This window comes from Schistocerca cancellata, chromosome 5 (genome assembly GCF_023864275.1).
Source record: "Schistocerca cancellata isolate TAMUIC-IGC-003103 chromosome 5, iqSchCanc2.1, whole genome shotgun sequence".
In the NCBI taxonomy this organism is placed as follows: Eukaryota; Metazoa; Arthropoda; class Insecta; order Orthoptera; family Acrididae; genus Schistocerca; species Schistocerca cancellata.
Window position 1 is genome coordinate 811,414,939 of NC_064630.1, and position 20,569 is coordinate 811,435,507.

General features: G+C 44.4%; 1 protein-coding gene and 1 pseudogene across 1 annotated transcript in view; both read left to right on the forward strand.

Moving 5' to 3' along the window:
• Positions 1-18,215, forward strand: part of LOC126188816 (WAS/WASL-interacting protein family member 3-like) — a 53,982-nt gene extending 35,767 nt beyond the window's left edge. The window contains exon 2 of the mRNA XM_049930429.1: positions 17,943-18,215. Within this exon, the coding sequence (XP_049786386.1) occupies positions 17,943-18,215 (273 nt within the window). The remainder of the gene's footprint in view (positions 1-17,942) is intronic.
• On the forward strand, positions 17,798-17,915 carry LOC126189760 (5S ribosomal RNA; annotated as a pseudogene).
• Positions 18,216-20,569: the final 2,354 nt, after the last annotated feature.

Here is a 20,569-nt window from a genome sequence, read left to right on the forward strand (position 1 = left end):
CAAGTGAACGTAATAAAATACAAGTAGCAAAACGACTACCGGTTGAGTATGTCGATGTGGTAGAACAATGTATACTTGGAAAAGACCGGGTGATACTGGAAAACTTCAGATAGGTTACATCATGGTCAGGCCGAGATTTCGAAATTGTATACTGGATTGTAAGGCGTAGCCAGGAGCACATATAGACTCAGATCACAACATAGTAGTGATGAAGCATAGTAGTGATGAAGAGTAGGCTGAAGTTTAAGACATTAGTCAGGAAGAATCAATACGCAAAGCAGTGGGATACGGAAGTACTAGGGAATGACGTCATACGTTTGAAGTTCTCTAAGCTTATAGATACAGCAGTAATGAATAGCTCAGTTGCCAGTACAGTTGAAGATGAATGGACATTCCTAAAAAGGGCGGTAACAAAAGTTGGGAAGGAAAACATAGGTACAAGGAAGGTAACTGCGAAGAAACCATGGGTAACAGAAGAAATACTTCAGTTGATTGATGAAATAAGGAAGTACAATAATGTTCCGGAAAACTCAGGAATACAGAAATACCAGTCGCTGAGGAATTAAATAAATAGGAAATTCAGGGAAGCTAAGACAAAATGATTCCATGAAAAACGTGAAGAAACTGTAAAAGTAATGACTGTCGGTAGGAGTGGCTCAGCATACAGGAAAGTTAAAACAACCTTCGGTGACATTAAAAGCAAGGGTGATAACATTAAGAGTGCAACGGGAATTCCAGTGTTAAATGTAGACGAGAGAGCGGATAGGTGGAAAGAGTACATTCAAAGCCTCTATGAGGGGAAAGATTTGTCTGGTGTGATGGAAGAAGAAACAGGAGGCGATTTAGAACAGATATGGGACCTGGTACTAGAAACAGAATTTAAAAGAGCTTTGGAGGACCTAAGATCAAATGAGGCAGAAGGCATAGATAAAACTTCATCACAATTTCTAAAATCGTTGGGGGGAGTGGCAGAAAAACGACTATTCATGTTGGTGTGTAGAATGTATGAGTCTGGCGACATACCATCTGACTTTCGAAAAACGTCATCCACACAATTCCGAAGACGGCAAGAGCTGACAAATTCGAGAATTATCGCACAATCAAATTAACAGCTCATGAACCCAAGTTGCTGACAAGAATAATATACAGAAGAACGGAAAAGAAAATTGAGGATGCACTAGATGACGATCAGTTTGGCTTTAGGAAAGGTAAAGGCACGAGAGAGGCAATTCTGTTGTTGTGGGTAATAATGGAAGCAAGACTAAAGAAACATAAGGACACGTTATAGGATTTGTCGACCCGGAAAAAGCGTTAGACAGTAAAATGGTGCAAGATGTTCTAAATTCTGAGACAATAGGGGTAAGCTACAGGGAGAGGCGGGTCATATACAATATGCACAACAGCCAAGAGGGAATAATAAGAGTGGACGACCAAGAACGAAGTGCTCGTATTAAAAGGGGTGGAAGACAAGGATGTAGTCTTTCGCCCCTACTGTTCAATCTGTACATCGAGGAAGCAATGATGGAAGTAAAAGAAAGGTTCAGGAGTGAAGTAAAAATTTCATGGTGAAAGGGTATCAATGATACGATTCGCTGATGACATTGCTATGCTGAGTGAAATTGAAGAAGAATTGTTTGATCTCTTGAATGGAATGAACAGTCTAATGAGTAGAGAATATGGATTGACAGTAAATCGAAGAAAGACGAAGGTAATGAGAACTAGGAGAAATGAGAACAGCGAGAAACTTAATATTACTATCACCTGGGCAGTAAAATAATGAATGACGGACGGAACAAGGGGGACGTCAAAAGAAGACTGGCAATAACAAAAAGGGCATTTCTGGGAATTGTACTAATATCAAATATCGGCCTTAATTTGAGGACCTCGGGCATGGATGTGTGTGATGTCATTAGTGTGGTGTCACCGCCAGACACCACACTTGCTAGGCGGTAGCCTTTAAATCGGCTTCAGTCCGTTAGTATACGTCGGACCCGCGTGTCGCCACTATCAGTGATTGCAGACCGAGCGCCGCCACACGGCAGGTCCAGTCTAGAGAGACTTCCTAGCACTCGCCCCAGTTGTACAGCCGACTTTGCTAGCGATTGTTCACATACGCTTTCATTTGCAGAGACGACAGTTTAGCATAGCCTTCAGCTACGTCATTTGCTACGACCTAGCAAGGCGCCATATTCAGTTACTATAATTACTTCAAGAATGTATTCTGAACAGATAATATTGTGAATCATGTACCGTCAAGAGCGACGTTCATCATTAATGGATAAAAATTAAGTATCAAACTAATTACGTCCGCTTTCTGAATTCTCATTCCTTGTCATGTTCCAGACCTCACGTCAGTATAGTCTTGCCTCCTCACGCCAGCCTGCGTGAGCTAAAACGCGTGCATTTCGGTCTCCACTCATAATACGGTGTTGGTTCTTCTGCCAACACAAAACTTAGGTTAATTAGGTTTAAGTAGTTCTAAGTTCTAGGGGACTGATGACCTCAAATGTCAAGTCCCATAGTGCTCAGAGCCATTTGAATCTTAATTTGAGGAAGAAATTTCTGAGAATGGTCGTCTGGAGTACAGCAGTGAAACATGGTCTGTGGAAAAACAGGAGCAGAAGAGAATCGCATCATTTCAGATGTGGTGCTACAGACGAATGTTGAAAATTAAGTGGACTGATAACGTAAGGAATGAGGAGATTCTGTGCAGAATCGGAGAAGAAAGCAGTATGTGGAAAACACTGACAAGGAGAAGCGACAGGATGATAGGACATCTGTTAAGACATAAGGGAATGACTTCCGTGGTACTAGAGGGAGCTGTAGACGAAAAAAACTGTAGAGAAAGACAGAGATTGGAATACATGCAGCAAATAATTGAGAACGTAGGTTGCTACTCTGAGATGAAGAGGTTAGCACAGGAGAAGAATTCGTGGCGGGCCGCATGAAACCAGTCAGAAGACTGATGACCCCCCCCCCCCAAAAAAAAATATTTTCCAAAATTTCATAGTGAGAGGAAGCTCCATCGTGATGCATGCGCATTCGTTCAGAGTTGTCAGTATGCATTACGACTGCGTGTTTCTTTAATGTTACTTTCGAAAGAGTTGATTCCATTAATTTACATTAAGATTATTTTCTGGTTCGTCTTCCGACTCACCTGATGCGACCAGCGACGAACTCTTCTCTTGTGCCTGCCTCCTCGCATCTGAGTATCATTTCTACCCTAACACCTCAATTACTTGTTGAATGCTTGCGAGTCCGTGTCTTTCCCTACAGTTTTTACCCTCTACAGCTCCATATGGTACCGTGGAAGTTATTCAGTGATGTCTTAGGGGTCTCCTATTATCATCTCTCTTCTTATTGTTGTGTTTTCCATGTGTGACTTCCTTCACTATTCGGTGGGGAGCCTCCTCATTTCTTATTGGTCCAACTAATTTTCAACATCCTCCTGCAGCACCAAATCTCAAACACTTCGAGTCTCTTCTCTTCCTGTTATCGCATACTCCATGATTCGCTACTATATAATGCTGTCTCCAAGAGAGCATTATCAGAAATTTCTTCGTGAGTTTAAGACCAATGTTTGGTTCTGTTAGTCTCTCAGGCCAGGAATACCCTCCTTGCCTATGTTCTTCCAAATTATCAGAAATCCTTAATTTCGTCTACTTCGTGGTCCCCAGCTACGTTTATCGCTAATCTCGTTTCTGCCACCTCTCATGACTTTCATCACTCTTTATTTTACTCTCGATCCACGTTCTATATTCATCAGATTGTTTGTTACATTCAACAGGTTCTGCAGTTCCTTCTCCTTTTCACTGAGGGTATATCATCAACAAGTCCTATAAATTATATACTTTCGTCCTGAAGACATTAATTGCCAAACATCTGCATTTGGTAGTTTCAGCTCCTGATCAAAAAGAACACGTTGATATCTGATTACCAGTCAGCAACACCTGTCAACAAACACAAATGTAAAACTGGGTAACTGAAAAGGATGAGCTCGGTGTGTGACAAGCACAATGACATTCAAGCCCAAATTAATAGTTTTTTTTTTCTACTGCACAAATTCAACAAGCCATACCAGACAATGCCTTTATGGGCTGATGCAACCGATCAGTTGTCTGCGTTATTTGGTAAAATGATCAGAAGAATAGGAAAATGAAAGGTGTCGATGGAAGAGGCGACGGAGCCGCATACTTACCAAAAGTTACATTACAATAACACTCGCTAAATGTAAAGCAGTTCTCATTTATTGTTCTGTCTCAGTTGTCCGTTTTTATTTACACTATGTGTTTCGATCACCCTGGATCGTCTCCAGATCTAAGTAGTTGCTTCAGCAACAATTCTAGTCAGAACCAAATCTGGATCTGAAGATGATCCAGAATGATCAAAATGTATACTCTAGTTAAAAATGTGCAACTGAGACAGAACAATAAATGAGAATTATCTTAAATATCTATACAGCTGCTGAATATATGAAAACAATTATGATGACTAAAGTGACGCTCGCTAAAATTGGAACACCCAGATGTAAATGAGCCGTGTGGAACCAAACACAAACAATGTGCCAACAGCTACTGAGTCAGCTCGCAACAAAAAAGTTATGTTATGTGCACCAAGAAGCGCTCTTACTTGCAACCGTTAAGATAAGTGTAACAGCGAACTCTTATGGTGAAGAGCCGTCAAACGAAATCGAAATGTGAAAGTAAGTGTCAGCATCAGTTGTTGAAATGGAATATAAAATTACTGACTCTGGGAAATCGTTTCTTCACACTGTGAAATTCTAGTTCTTGTAGGGTGCGCCCAGGCCAGGATTTGGCTGGCGCCACGGCGGGTATCGCGGCATTGTTCTGCCAGAGACCTGTCTTGACAAGGGGCTGCCCTGTCTGCCCTGTACGGCTGTGGACCTGTCCAGCAAGATTTGCTGAGGGATGCGCTCACCGCCAATTGCTTTCAATGTCCAACATGCCGTTTCTCCGAGCTAAGGATCATAAAAGCACCTCATACTTTTAGCGGCCTACCAGGCTCCATCAATATCTGCTCAGGCCATTAACATTTCTACAGTCTCGGTCAAGGTGCGTCAGGTTGTAATAAAATCTTTAATAATTTCCAGCATGCAAAATGTAGGCGAGAGAATAACTTGTCCTCTCTCACTGCCCTGTACCTGCCATTGATTTCTACATGGGTAGTGTCTCACTTCAATATTGTTTAGTGTGACATGTACCAGAGGAAACCATTGAAAATAGTAGGAGAATCTCATTCTTATAACCGATGTGTATGTGGAAAAGGTGACTTTGCCGATCAGGATTGCCCATGGCTAAAACACATCCTAGCTTGACTTCATTCATTCCAGGGGTCATTCACTCACATGAAGCTACAAGCCAGCAAGAGCACATGAAGACAGTGCTGTGAGTAGTATGAATTACGTTACACTCAGGGGTCATTGCTACGTCACAGATTTCCATTAAACATTTGATATGTGGTTAAAAGCCCTTGCAGCAGACAAATATACCCATTCACACCATATCCTAAGGTCAGAGATGTCTAATGTCCCTAATCATTTAAACTGTCCTGGAGTGTGTACTGTTCTCTGCTCATTTATTTACCCCTGCTCTATCACTCATTTTGTCTCAATCATCAAACACATACATTCTCAAATTCTCAATGAACAAGGAAATCACGTGTGTAATCTGTCTGTCTTATTACCTAAGTTGTGTACATTTGTGTATTATTTTCTGTGACCTGAAAGCAAATACAGGCACTTAATCAGAGCATTAATAAATGTGCAGAACAAAGATAGACCTCAGAATCAAGACAATTCAATTGATACAAAACACAAAAAGATATTACGTAATTATGTAATTATGTTACAGAAAGGTATGCTATCACTCCTTCTAAAAGGGTCCATGGGCAGACAAATTTTACAATTGAAAATATCACACAAATTGAGAACATGGCACTTAACATATGCATAAACTGTGACTGGAAGGACTGAAGAACAGCAGTTTGTGCCAGAGTGAAATGGTCTCTCTCTCAGCACATGTCGTGGCAGAAATGGCGGAAGGCGTCTCTGGCTTTTCCTCTCATCTCAGGTAGGTTCTGGCATCTTGGTGGCAACCAGCAACTTGGGCACACTACAGACCGCAACAGGACACTTGGCCTCATCCTGGTCAGGTCGCAGTCAGCCGTCAGGGACTGGCGCGACAGCGTTGCATTTGATGTGCAACCTGCCCCCTGGCATAGAAATCCATTCAGCGTTAGTGGGACGTGGGACAGCTCTAAACTTCCAGTTCGCCTCTGCATCGGAATGTGCCTACCTGACTCTTGTGGATGGGACACGTCCGTCTCGCCACCCTGCTGAGTTGGTTAGGATTGGCACGCGTGTTGACTGTGTTGCCACACAACTCGCTTGTCCCTCGATTAGTGGCCTGGTGGGTCATTAGCCGCTAGGGGCTGCTGTCGGCAAGTGGTGGCGTCCCACATTCTGCACTGGCTTGAGTCGTGCCACCTGCATTGGTAGACGACCGGGCTGCTTGATGGAGGTGCGTCAGCTGGCAATGGCCCAGTTCTGTCACAGCGGGCTGCTACAAGTGACACATCATGGCAGCCTGCTTTGCTCGCCTTTAACTGGCTGGCGTGGGCCGTGACATCCAGTCTGCCGTGTTGGTTCTGGAGTCTACACAATCCTCAAGTGTGGTCAAGTGCCATATTTTCTCACAAATATCATTACATCGATGTAATCAACTTACAGAAAAGAAAAAAAAGGTGAATAAATTTTTTTGTAATATTACTAAGACTGCAATATTGAAAAATAAATTTAATGACTGCAGGACATATGGACGTAAATTATGTGGTGTGAGGTGTCTTTGTTTGTGTGTGCACGTGTTTTTGTTAGTTTTTGGTTAGTCCTACTCCTGTCCTGGCGCTAGCTCTATAACTCCACCAAACGTGCAGACTTCTCCCAGTACTAAATACTAACTTATTTTACTACCCTATCCCTTTGATAATACTACTGAAGCGAATTTTCATGCATTGTATTCCTTGTATACTACTCTTTTCTTTTTCGATGTCCGGCAGTGTTGTCTGCTGATGTTGAAGAGGCCAGGAAGTGCATCTACTCACTCAGGTGCTGGTGATTTGCCTGAAATCTTCATAGTGGCATTTTATGATTGTGTACACGTAGTTGTACGTAGTTGAAGGATGCCTCCTGTCTCCTCTGTCAGGATCGCTAACCTAAGGACATCACACACATCCATGCCCGTGGCAGGATTCGAACCTGCGACCGTAGCAGCTGCTCGGATCCAGACTGAAGCGCCTAGAACTGCTTGGCCACAGTGAACAACTAAGTCTCATCCATCGTCCATCATTTCGTTTCTGCTTCCTATTTCTGGGTCTGGGTTCGCCACTCTACTGTGACTTGCACTTGTCCGTGCTAATTCCCCGTGTACAATATTTCGTTGACGGCGCTCACATGGCGCTGCCAAATTCCACCACGAGACAGACTACACCGCACTACACCGAGTTTTAGCGTCGACATCCGCCCAATGAGTGGACCGTTAAAACCATACGAAACACATCCGAAAATCGAGACACTTATGCTCATAACACACTGAGTCTTAGCGTCAACTCGCACCCAAAGCGTGGACCGCTGACACCATACGAAACACATTCGAAGTCTAGACGCACATGCTCTGTGGCACGATTTACCGTCTTGACACTACGAAAAACAAAAAGTGACGTACATCTGTCCCATAGGCAGTATACAAGAAACGACGGAAAGTAAACAGAAACAATTTCAGTGGGTATGGTGATATTTGTGAAGGCTCTTCTACGAGAATGCTATGACAGTTGCGGAACTTACAACAGGTCTCCTTGCTTTCCTCGGAGTGGAAATTGGACAACAATTGTGAGGTCCAAAGAAATAATAGCAGTACTCACTTATTTGGTGTACTCAGTATTGCAAAGTGCCTGGTCTGGTACGCCACAAAAAGTGCTAGTATTTGATGAGATATAATTAGCAATGGAATTATAATTCAATCTAGCACTTTCCATTGAACGTTGGCGTGAAGATGTCACAAATACGCAACTAATTTTACCACATTCAACAAGGACTTATGCTGAAATCTAATGGAAATGACAAACAAAGAAAATAACACTGAAATAGAACAACTGGAAAATTATGCTAAGCAACATAATATCAACATTAAATTACATTAAACGGTTTATCCATGGAGCCTATTTACATACTGCACCTTCTCCTCCCGTTGCAGTTCCCCGTGTATCTTCGTACTCTGACAGGTTTATATCGCTCGTTGCGTTAGTTTCTGCGGCACTGTTTTGAGCTGAGTCCGCAGCAGCTGTGTGTCAATTCCTGACTGAATTTTCTCTGTGGGACCGCTGCAATGGGTTAGGTGGCTTAAGTTCCACATATTCGCTACGTTGGTCATTCCATTGGTCTTGACCGTTGTATGTCCTGCTATTGCTTTGCTGTTGGTCCCCAGAATCCTGTTGGCTTTGGTACGAGTTCAAAATGGTTCAAATGGCTCTGAGCACTATGGGACTTAACATCTATGGTCATCAGTCCCCTAGAACTTAGAACTACTTAAACCTAACTAACCTAAGGACAGCACACAACACCCAGCCATCACGAGGCAGAGAAAATCCCTGACCCCGCCGGGAATCGAACCCGGGAACCCGGGCGTGGGAAGCGAGAACGCTACCGCACGACCACGAGATGCGGGCGGTACGAGTTCTGTTGCTCTCTCCAGTTTCCGTTTCGTCGTAGTAGTAGTTGTTGTTATGGTTATAGTTTCCTCGTCTTTTTCTATTTTCATATGATGACTGGTTATTCCCCTTGAAGTTTGAATTTTGGTTTCGATTCGATCATTCGATCAATGTTTTCCCCCATTTCATCCATCGCCATTACTCTCTGGCCAATCTGGCCAGTTACGGGTATTATTTCTACTTCTTTCCCGCGAGTTGTGAATTTCATTCACGTAATCGAGTTCGCACAGCGCACCCTTAAAAACTCCGATTGAATCGCTGCATTTACCGATGAGCAGTTGCTGGTAACGCAAAGGTAATTTAATTTAGCAGTGCCTTAAAATTTCCTTGGGACTGTACGGTTGATCCAGAGTCTGTTCTTCTTGACCAGGGATTCGAAGAATTTGACAGGACTGCGGAATCCTGAAGCTTTTAAGTCCTTTCCTAACATGAAATGTTTTACGCTCTCCTGTGTGTCTTGCGCCCAATATGTGCTAAGGAATGCGTCCTTAAATTCTTGGTAGAAGCGACAACTCTCTGCAACTCCGTGCATATGTTCTGCAATCGACTCTTCTAAGAAACCACAGATAAATTGGAGCTTGTACTTCAGTGGCCAAGATTCTGGTAGCACGTGATGGTACTGCGCCATCTAGGTCTTCGGATGTAATGCCTTATTTGCCTCCTTGTAGACTTGAAAATTCTGGATGGTCAAGAAAAGTTTGTTGTCGAAAGGTTCCACGTATCCGCTGTAAGCATTTTTCCCTCGTCTATAGTGCGTGATTCCATGTACCCGTGCCCAAGCGATCCTCGTGCACTGTTGTGGTGTCTCCTCGTGTTGTCAGATTCATGTAATAAAGTTTCTGGCCTCCGTAGACGCGTACAATAGTTTTCGGGCTCGGTCTCTGACATGCTGCGTGTTACCGACGGAGCGTGTTCTATTACGTGTTTCGCATTTCCCATGTACAGGGGGTGTGTCCTCATATAGCGGTTCGGGGAGTCGCAAAACATTTACTTCACTTCTGTGATGCCCTCGATAGCGCTCTGCGGGACGAGATTGTGTCTGCAATTGTGCGACCCGCTCGTTTGCCTGCCGAACGTCCGGAACCAACTCGTTTCGTTGCGAGGCGACTCGGGTCAGCTGATCTTTAACTTCAGAGATTTCGGTCTGTTTGATTTCTATCCATTCGATTCGCTTCGCAGCCTCACTCATTTTCTCATGCGTTTCTTGAACTACTTTTTTGCCTTGCCTTGGAAGCGTTGCAAGTGCCTTTTTTGTCTTACACACCTCATTTCTTGCCAGTTTAACTTGTTCTTTGGGCAGTGATGAGTTCTTTCGTGCTACTTGCGCTACCAATCGTGCTGTTTTGGCATCGGGCTTCGCCTGGTCCGTCACCTCACGCGTTTCTGCTGTCGTTTTCTTGATATTCTCTAGCTCTTCTTGGATTCTTACGATCTCTTCATTCACTCCATCTATACCGTCTATGACTGTTATTATGACTGATTTGTGTCTTTTCTTCTCTTCCTCCCGTCTCTTCACTATGGGACTTAAGATATGAGGCCATCAGTCACCTAGGCTTAGAACTACTTGAACCTAACCAACCTAAGGACAACACACACATCCATGCCCGAGGCAGGATTCAAACCTGCGACCGTAGCAGCAGCGCGGTTCCGGACTGAATCGCCTAGAACCGCTCGGTCACAGCGGCCGGCCTCCCGTCTCTTTTTCTCTGTCTCTTGTCTCTTCCTTTCTGCCTCTTGTATGAATTACATGAGAGCCTAAAACTGAGATCAACCGCTAACACTTTCCGGACTAGATAAACGAGATCTCATCATTCTGTGACGTTTCGTTCGTGATTCTGGTCTGCCAGTATCACTGATGGTGCGTCTTGTACCAGCAGCGCCTACATTTAGTTCCGCTGCGGTCTCCCGTTCACTTTCGTCATCTGACTGGGACAAAAAATGGCTCTGAGCACTATGGGACTCTACATCTTAGCTCATAAGTCCCCTAGAACTTAGAACTACTTAAACCTAACTAACCTAAGGACATCACACACAGCCATGCCCGAGGCAGGATTCGAACCTGCGACCGTAGCAGTCCCGCGGTTCCGGACTGCAGCGCCAGAACCGCTAGACCACCGCGGCCGGCTGACTGGGACATGTCGTCATACTCTGCAGGTTCTACGTTCGGCATTTCTGCCCGGTCGGCAGCTGCATTTACTTCAGAATCCCGTGTTGTATCTGCCTGGTCACCGCAAATAATCTGACGTGGATCCATGGTTAACAAAACACAATTACTTCCTCTACTCTGTAACAAATGTGCCTTGCTTGTTATAAGCATGCACTATAATTCTGTCCCAAACGAATTTAAACACTACACATTCCTATGCCACACAGATTCTACTCTAAATTACGCTCGCGCGAGCTACTGATTCCTAGTCCCTCACAACGAATTAAAATAGCAGCACCCTTGTCTATGCTAACAAACAAAAATCTCAATCTATCCTTGTTGTGGATTGGCAAGAGAGCCAACCCGGTTTTGAGAGGAAGCCGAAAGGCACGCGTTTTAGCTCACGCAGGCTGGCGTGAGGTCTGGAACAGGACAATGAAATTAGACAAGCAAAAAAAGGACGTAGCTGTGGAATACTTAACGTTAATTCATAAATGGTGAACATCGCTCTTAACGGTACATGTTTTACAGCATCAATAGTAACTGGTAATGGCGCCTTGCTAGGTCGTAGCAAATGACGTAGCTGAAGGCTATGCTAACTATCGTCTCGGCAAATGAGAGCGTATTTTGTCAGTGGACCATCGCTAGCAAAGTCGGTTGTACAACAGGGGCGAGTGCTAGGAAGTCTCTCTAGACCTGCCGTGTGGCGGCGCTCGGTCTGCAATCACTGATAGTGGCGAAACGTGGGTCCGACGTATACTAACGGACCGCGACAGATTTAAAGGCTACCACCTAGCAAGTGTGGTGTCTGGCGGTGACACCACAATCCTAACACATCAGCACAACGCCGTTCGCCGTCAGAAACAATCAAGTGAGACAGAAGTCACAACCAAAACATGAAAATACTCACAATAATTAAATATTAGTACTATGTCTAGGCGACAGCAACGCGAATCTATTTTACTCAGTGCATCACATTAAACATGGGGAATAGAAACTTCACTATGCAACAGCAACTGCTATCTGACGGTCACAAAAGGTGCCATCAATGCAAAATTCTCCGCAAGGGACGTAAAATAGATTGACTACGCTAGGTAACACTATCTGACGGTCACAGAAGGTGCCATTAATCAGAGATGCTGGCATGGTACGCCACAATGAAAGTGAACTTTAATGGGACTGTATAAATTGATTGAGAAAGTTGTCATAATTTTAGTGTTCTAACAACATTTATTTTTTCTTTAAAACAGACATAAATTATACTAAACTAGTTACTGATTGAATACCGTAAACAACTAACACATCATTCTAGACTACACTGGACAATGATCCTGGGTGGCAGAGACTGTATAACTAATGGAGTGGGTCAAATACTCTGGCCCTAAAAATGTGGATCACGCAATCTGAATGGATATGGCGCTGAGCAGACCTTGATTGATCAAATCTACTGTACTTTCTCTAAATATGTGCAGCTGAGAGCAAGTGGCGATTGAGATCTGTACGCCATGACAATACCGGAATGGCAGTACGTTACCCTGTTTACTTCTTGCGGCAACATACATTGCAGCTGGCAAGATGTGTGCGGCGGAGGTGACGCGTGGAGGCGGCACCTGTGAATCGATCGCGGGCACGAAAAACAATGCAAAAATCTCACGGTCTAGAGATCAGGCAGACGGGTCTCAATTTACTCTCTACCAGAGCCCTGAAATCACAGTAGATTTCAGTGTGTGACACACCCATTCGCTGGTCGTACCAAGGACCAATTTGGCTCACTTATACGACAGATTGCACAAGGATATCAAACGTTAAGACTGGTAAACCAAAAACGAGTAAGTGTTCCCTCGGCAATCGAGTAGTCCGAGACGTTTGAAGTCATACTGTCGGTACAGTAAGAACTTCACCACAGACTCCCCAGTCTAAACTACTCGCCAGTGAAGTCAGTCTTAGCACAGGTCCCAAGTACCAACAACACATGCCACAGCTTCGACCAGAAGTTGCTTCCAGACCAAAGTCCCGCTCCCGAGTGCCTCGAACCTCTCCAGAAAAAGATTTCGGTTTTCCCTTAAAGTGCATCAACGACACCGCCTTCACCCTGTCTTGAGCCAATCACAGGGCTCTAGAGGCGCTAAATCTTCCCTCCCACACGACAGCACAAACTCATGTCGAACCAGGACAAGAGTTAAGAAAACTGCGTCTCTGGAAAAAAAGAAACAGCCAATTACTGGCCTTTTTATGTTTCCGCAGAGGGGAAAGAGACGATTTTCTCCAAAGTCGTGTCACTTCCCATAGCAACAAGCAAACAGATACAATCTTAAAGATCTTTATCAAAATCGCCTGTGCAGTAGAGCTTGTTAGAGTTAGCTATGATGCAGTAAATATTCAATCTCTAAACGTTTCTCAGACGCCACAGTTTCTTACACAACTGAGACAGCCGATGGAAGTGGTTCACAGGCATATTTGCATATCAGTGAATACTAAAACTTGTGAGCTTTTATTATGTGTAGTTCTACACACAATCCAGAATGTGATTTTCACTCTGCAGTGGAGTGTGCGCTGATATGAAACTTCCTGGCGGAGTAAAACTGTGTGCCCGACCGAGACTCGAACTCGGGACCTTTGACTTTCGCGGGCAAGTGCTCTACTATCTGTGCTACCGAAGCACGACTCACGCGGTACTCACAGCTTTACTTCTGCCAGTATCTCGTCTCCTACCTTCCAAATTTTACAGCTCTCCTGCGAACCTTGCAGAACTAGGGCTTCTGTAAGGTTTGGAAGGTAGGAGACGAGATACTGGCAGAAGTAAAGCTGTGAGTACCAGGCGTGAGTCATGCTTCGGTAGCTCAGATGGTAGAGCACTTGCCCGCAAAAGGCAAAGGTCCCGAGTTCGAGTCTCGGTCGGGCACACAGTTTTAATCTACACACAATGCCTGAATTATGATACCACTGTGTAGACACGTTCCTTCAGACTGTCGCGCCCAGCCCAAGCTTCAGCTAGTGCCATGGCAGGTATCGTGGCATTGTTCTGCTGGAGGCCTGTTTCGAAAAGGGGCTGGCATATCTGGCCTGTAAATCTGTGGACCTCTCCGTCAAGATTTGCTGAGTGATGGGCTCGCCGCCAATTGCTTCAGCTCCCAACATGCCATTTCTGTGAGCAAAGAATCATAAAAATACCTCATACTTTTAGCACCCTACCAGGCTCCATCATCGTCTCCTTAGGCCATTAACTTTTCTAGAGCCTAACTCAACGTGCGTCGGGTCATAATAAAATCTAATAATTTTCCTTATGTGAAAATAGGAGAATAACTTGTCCTCTCTCAAGGAGCACGACACTTCTATGTTAATTTAAAGAGTCTGTATACTGGCGCAGGTGGCGACTATTTGGAGGTGTGGCAGATGGAGCTAGTATCAGAAGGCACTCTTCCAGTTCACCACTTGCTGGTTCCTCAGGAAAGAGGGGGTGGTTGTAACCTGTGTACACAGCAAAAGAAAAGTGACTTTTAACCATTTCTTTCTGCAAATGCATCTCTCCTTTAGCGATGCTACAGCAGTCCTCTGCCGCTGCTTGTCTGGGTGCACTGCGAGTGCCTGACAGCCACTCCAGAAGTGGATGCTGCTTCTCCACCCTCCGCACTCGAAGAATGTGGCGTGTGTGTAGGTGGCTTACAAATGTCCTCCTAGGAGGACCTCCATCCCCTCCCATAACTGTGGCTCTTCCTGCTCTCTGAACCGTGATGACAGTTGTCATATGGTCTAGGAGTGCACAGGCCCTGACCTGCTGTGCTGGTAGGCCTCGTTGCTCTACTGAAGTATTAGGAGTGATGGTGTCCAGGCCCACGTCTACACGGAAGACCCCCAGGCCTTCCCATCTGCGTTGGAAGCTGTCAGCAGCGCCGCGCTCGTGACTGGTGCTTACGAAGAGGAAGATATGTCTCTGGCGGCTGTTGGCGGTGTTCAGTACGAGCAGGAAATCTACAACAGACTTCATCTACATCTACATGGATACTCTGCAAATCACACTTAAGTGCCTGGCAGAGGGTTCATCGAACCAACTTCACAATTCTCTATTACTCCAATCCCGTATAGCGCGCGGAAAGAATGAACACCTGTATCTTTCCGTACGAGCTCTGATTTCCCTTATTTTATCGTGGTGATGGCTCCGTCCTATGTAGGTCGGTGTCGACAAAATATTTTCAATCGGAGGAGAAAGTTGGTGAATGGAAATTCGCGAGAAGATTCCATCGCAACGAAAAACGCCTTTCTTTTAATGATTTCCAGCCCAAATGCTGTATCATTTCTGTGACACTCTCTCCCATATTTAGCGATAATACAAAACGTCCTGCCTTTCTTTGAACTTTTTCGATGTACTCCGTCAGTCCTACCTGGTAAGGATCCCACACCGCGCAGCAGTATTCTAAAAGAGGACGGACAAGCGTAGTGTAGGCAGTCTCCTTAGTAGGTCTGTTACATTTTCCTGCCAATAAAACGCAGCCTTTGGTTAGCCTTCCCCACAACATTTTCTATGTGTTCTTTCCAATTTCAGTTGTTCGTAATTGTAATACCTAAGTATTTAGTTGAATTTACGGCTTTTAGATTAGCCTGATTTATCGTGTAACCGAAGTTTAAAGAGTTCCTTTTAGCACTCATGTGGATGACCTTCCACTTTTCGTTACTTAGGGTCAACTGCCACATTTAGCACCATTCAGATATTTTTTTCTAAATCGTTTTGTAGTTTGTTTTGAATTTCTGATGACTTTATTAGTCGATAAACGACAGCGTCATCTGCAAACAACCGAAAACGGCTGCTCAGATTTTCTCCCGAATCGTTTATATAGATAAGTAACAGCAAAGGGCCTATAACATTACCTTGGGGAACGCCTCAAATCACTTCTGTTTTACTTGATGACTTTCTGTCAATTACTACAAACTTTAACCTCTCGGTCAGGAAATCGCAAATCCAGTCACATAACTGAGACGATATTCCATAAGGACGTAATTTTACTACGAGCCGCTTGTGTGGTACAGTGTCAAAAGCCTTCCGGAAATCCAGGAATACGGAATCGATCTGAAATCCCTTGTCAATAGCACTCAGCACTTCATGTGAATAAAGAGCTAGTAGTGTTTCACAGGAATGATGTTTCCTAAACCCATGTTGACTGTGTGTCAATAGACCGTTTTCTTCGAGGTAATTCACAGTGTTCGAACACAGTATATGTTCTAAAACCCTGCTGCATATCGACGTTAACGATATGGGTCTGTAATTTAGTGGATTACTCTTACTACCTTTCTTGGTGTGACGTGTGCAACTTTCCAGTCTTTGGGTATGGATCTTTCGTCGGGCGAACGGTTGTATATGATTGTTGAGTATGGAGCTAATGCATCAGCATACTCCAAAAGGAACCTAATCGGTATACAGTCTGGACCAGAAGACTTGCTTTTATTAAGTGCTATACCTAGCGCTAATATCGTGTGAGGAAATCGAGTACGTGTACGCCATCGATCCTTCTGACCAACAGCTACCTTTTGAACTCAAATGTTGCAGCATTTATAGTGTGAAATACCGGCTGGTGTCGACCCAAGGTCACTCGTAATGACCGTATACGGTTTCGTAATACGAATGTATCAGCGATTTATATCGAGCCCTATTTGCTTAACGCATCTGTTATACCAACGGACTAAAAGTAAACTCCGTCCGAACAGGCCATGAAGGCCGCCGCGGCATCCTAAGCCCACAGGTGTCGCTCGATGCGGATATGGGGGGGAGGAGGGGGGTGGCACGAGGCCAACATTTTGTGTTAGTGTGTGTTGCGAGTGGAGGCCGAAATGCACGCGTTTTAGCTGACGCAGGCTAGCGTGAGGAGGGAAGAACTATACTGACGTGAGGTCTGGAACATGACAAGGAATGAGAATTCAGAATGCGGACGTAATTAGTTCGAGTCTCGGTCCCTCACACAGTTTTAATCTGCCAGGAAGTTTCATATCAACGCACACTCCGCTGCAGAGTGAAAATCTCATTCTAGAAACATCCCCCAGGCTGTGGCTAAGCCATGTCTCCGCAATATCCTTTCCTTCAGGTGTGTTAGTTCTGCAAGGTTCGCAGGAGAGCTTCTGTAAGCGAGCAATGAGAACACGGAAGTGTGTTGTGTATACATAGAGAAGCTGTATCCAGTTAGAGAAGAAGCAATACTTAAGCCAACGATCATTAATCAGTATTTATGAACTTGGTGTGACTTGAATAGAGAAAAAGTTTCAGAAATGAAGAAAATATGTTGGGAGTTACTACAATTAGCAGTTCCCTGCTCTGAGGTAAATTTTAAGACAATAATTTTAACTACCATTGGTGAACGATACTCTTCTAAATGACCATTCGCTGTGGAGATACGTTTCCCAGTGTTACGTACCAACGCTGTATCTGGCAGCTAGCCACAGAATTTCGTAATTGAGAGAACTCGTTCACTTTGTGTTCCTAGAGGGAGTGTCAACTAGCACGACACAAAGCAACAGCGTTTCATCACGTTACCAGGTCGTCGGAAAGCGACGGGTAGCTAGCATCAGTAGGAGCTTAGTGGAAATGACATCACTGGCCGGGAGGCCCCTTACGGGGCAGGTCCGGCCGCCTTGGTGCAGGTCTTAATACAATCGACGCCACATTGATCGACCTGCGCGCCGGATGGGGATGAAATAATGATGAAGACAACACAAGACCCAGTCCCTGAGCAGAGAAAATCCCCGACCCGGCCGGAAATCGAACCGGGCCCGTAGGACGGCAATACTACTGTGAAGTATCACGTCAACTTGTTACGCAATGTAAGAAGCAGCGTTGCTAACGCAAGAAGCGGTACTCAATATTATCAAGGACCAGTCCGTTGTATAGCCAACAGCCTTGCCGCAGTGGTAACATCGGTTCCCGTCAGATCACCGAAGTTAAGCGCTGTTGGGCTGGGCTAGTACTTGGATGGGTGACCAACCGGTCTGCCGAGCGCTGTTGGCAATCGGGGTGCACTCAGTCTACCGGCAGACGTTCCAGAACTATCTGCAGATCGCGCTGGACGCCGCCTTCAAAGACGCCCTCCGTCCCCACACGCTGCGACCGCCGCCGCCGCCGCCGCCGTCGCCACCGCCGCCGCCGCCGCCGCCTCTACCACCCCGACACACGACGCCGACACACCATGCCGACACACGACGCCGACACACCACGCCCTCCCATAGCCCCTCAAGACCCACCGTTTTGCTGACGCAGACACCCTCCCATCCTCCAACATCCTCAAAGTGCGTGATAAATGAGTGTTGATTGTGCTTGTGTGTCAAGTGGCAGTGCATCATCAGCGTTCTCACATGTGAAAGAGTGCGATACAGCAATCATATCGTCACACAGCTAGGCAAAGTGCTAAAATATTGGTGATCTCCTGCGTGTCCAAAAGTGATTATGTAAGTACTGCACAATTAACATTCATTTTAATAATGGTGGCAACCATAAACAGTTCTGACTAAATGCAAAATGACGATTCGCAATGATATACTATCATCTATCAAATGATTTCCTCTCACTTTCTCTCCATCTCTCTCTCTCTCTCTCTCTCTCTCTCTCTCTCTCTCTCTCTCTCTCTCTCTCTCTCCCTCCCAATCTCTCTCTCAACAAACCACAATCAAATAACTCTCTCTAAATTTACTAACCATATATATGTATATACATTGTTTTGTTGAGTGTACCATAGAAATAAGTCATAGTCAATAGGTTCAAACAAATTTAAAGGACGCCATCTTTTGGCGACAACCAAATTAATCTCATTAAATGCCATTAAATATTCATAAAAAAAAATACAGCACTAATAAGTTAATAAGTGCACACAGAACTGAGCTGAAAAAAAGACTAGAAAACAGACAATTATAAAAATAAATAAAATAAAATAAAATAAAGAGTACATACTTAGAAACAAAATTCGCTTAATAGAGAGAACTAAATCATAAAGAAAATACAAGAAAGACCATAGGAAAAGATACGATTACTGTATGTGTAAAACCTAAACGTACCTTTGATCATGCAATGTATTTGTTAATTTGTAAATAAAAGTTTATTAGGTTACAAAAAAAAAGTCCCTGTGAGGCAAACTGAGGAGCTACTTGATTGAGAAGTAGCGGCTCCGGTCTCCGATTTCCTGGAGACGAGGTACTGGCAGAAGTATAGCTGTGAGGACGAGCCGTGAGTCGTGCTCGGGTAGCTCAGTCGGTAGAGCACTTGCCCACGAAAGGAGAAGGTCCCGAGTTCGAGTCTCGGTCCGGCACACAGTTTTAATCTGCCAGGAAGTTTCGGACGTAATTAGTTTAATACTTAACTTTAGTCCATTAACGATGAACGTCGCTCTTGACGGTACATTATTCACAATATTATCTGTTCAGAATACATTCTTGAAGAATGTGGCGCCTTGCTAGGTCGTAGTAAATGACGTAGCTGAAGGCTATGCTAAACTGTCGTCTCTGCAAATGCGAGCTATGTAGACAGTGATCCATTGCTAGCAAAGTCGGCTGTACAATTGGGACGAGTGCTAGGGAGTCTCTCTAGACTAGACCTGCCGTGTGGCGGCGCTCGGTCTGCAATCACTGATAGTGGCGACACGCGGGTGCGACGTACACTAACGGACCGCGGCTGATTTAAAGGCTACCACCTAGCAAGTGTGGTGTCTGGCGGTGACACCACACACCTACCCGTTTCTGCTTTCCGACGACCTGGTAACGTGATGAAACGCTGTCGCTTTGTGTCGTGCTAGTTGACACTCCCACCAGGAACACAAAGTGAACGAGTTCTCGCAATTATGAAATTCTGTGGCTAGCTGCCAGATACAGCGTTGGTACATAACACTGGGAAACGTATCTCCACAGCGAATGGTCATTTAGAAGAGTATCGTTCACCAATGGTGGTTATAATTATTTTCTTAAAGTTTACCTCAGAGCAGGGAACTGCAAATTGTAGTAACTCTTCAACATATTTTCTTCATTTCTGAAACTTTTTCTCTATTCAAGTCACATCAAGTTCATAAATACTGATTACTGATCGTTGGCTTAAATATTGCTTCTTCTCTAACTAGATACAGCTTCTTTATGTATACACAACACACTTCCGTGTTCTCATTGCTTGCAGTCTCTGTGATAGTGTCCCTATTGAAGTTATTTGATTCTTATACGCAAACTAGCAAACGAACCTCTAAACAAGAAATCAATTTTAAAATATCCGCCTTCCCAACTATGTATTATTTCAGTGTGTGTACAAGGAGAAGACAAAAAAAATCCCGGATTTTTCCCTGATTTTCCAGTCAAAAAAGCATATTTTCCTACGTGACTATACACTTCTTCCAAGGAGAAAATACACTTTTTCCATGATAAGTGACAGTATACATTCCCTCGGAGCTGTAAAAATATCAATCCCGTGAATGGTAGAGATTTTATACACGAGAGTAGAACTTCCAGGAACTTCAGAGAACGAAAACACCTCGGCAAAAATGCTTTGGTAAGCTCTTTGACGTGTAGTAACATTTAAGCTGAATATTTTCGTATTCGTTTTACCAAAAAAATAGATTCGAATTCCAACAAACACAGCACGTTAGTTTCCGAATAATTGAAATCGAGACTTAAGTGCGCTTTTGTAAGTCA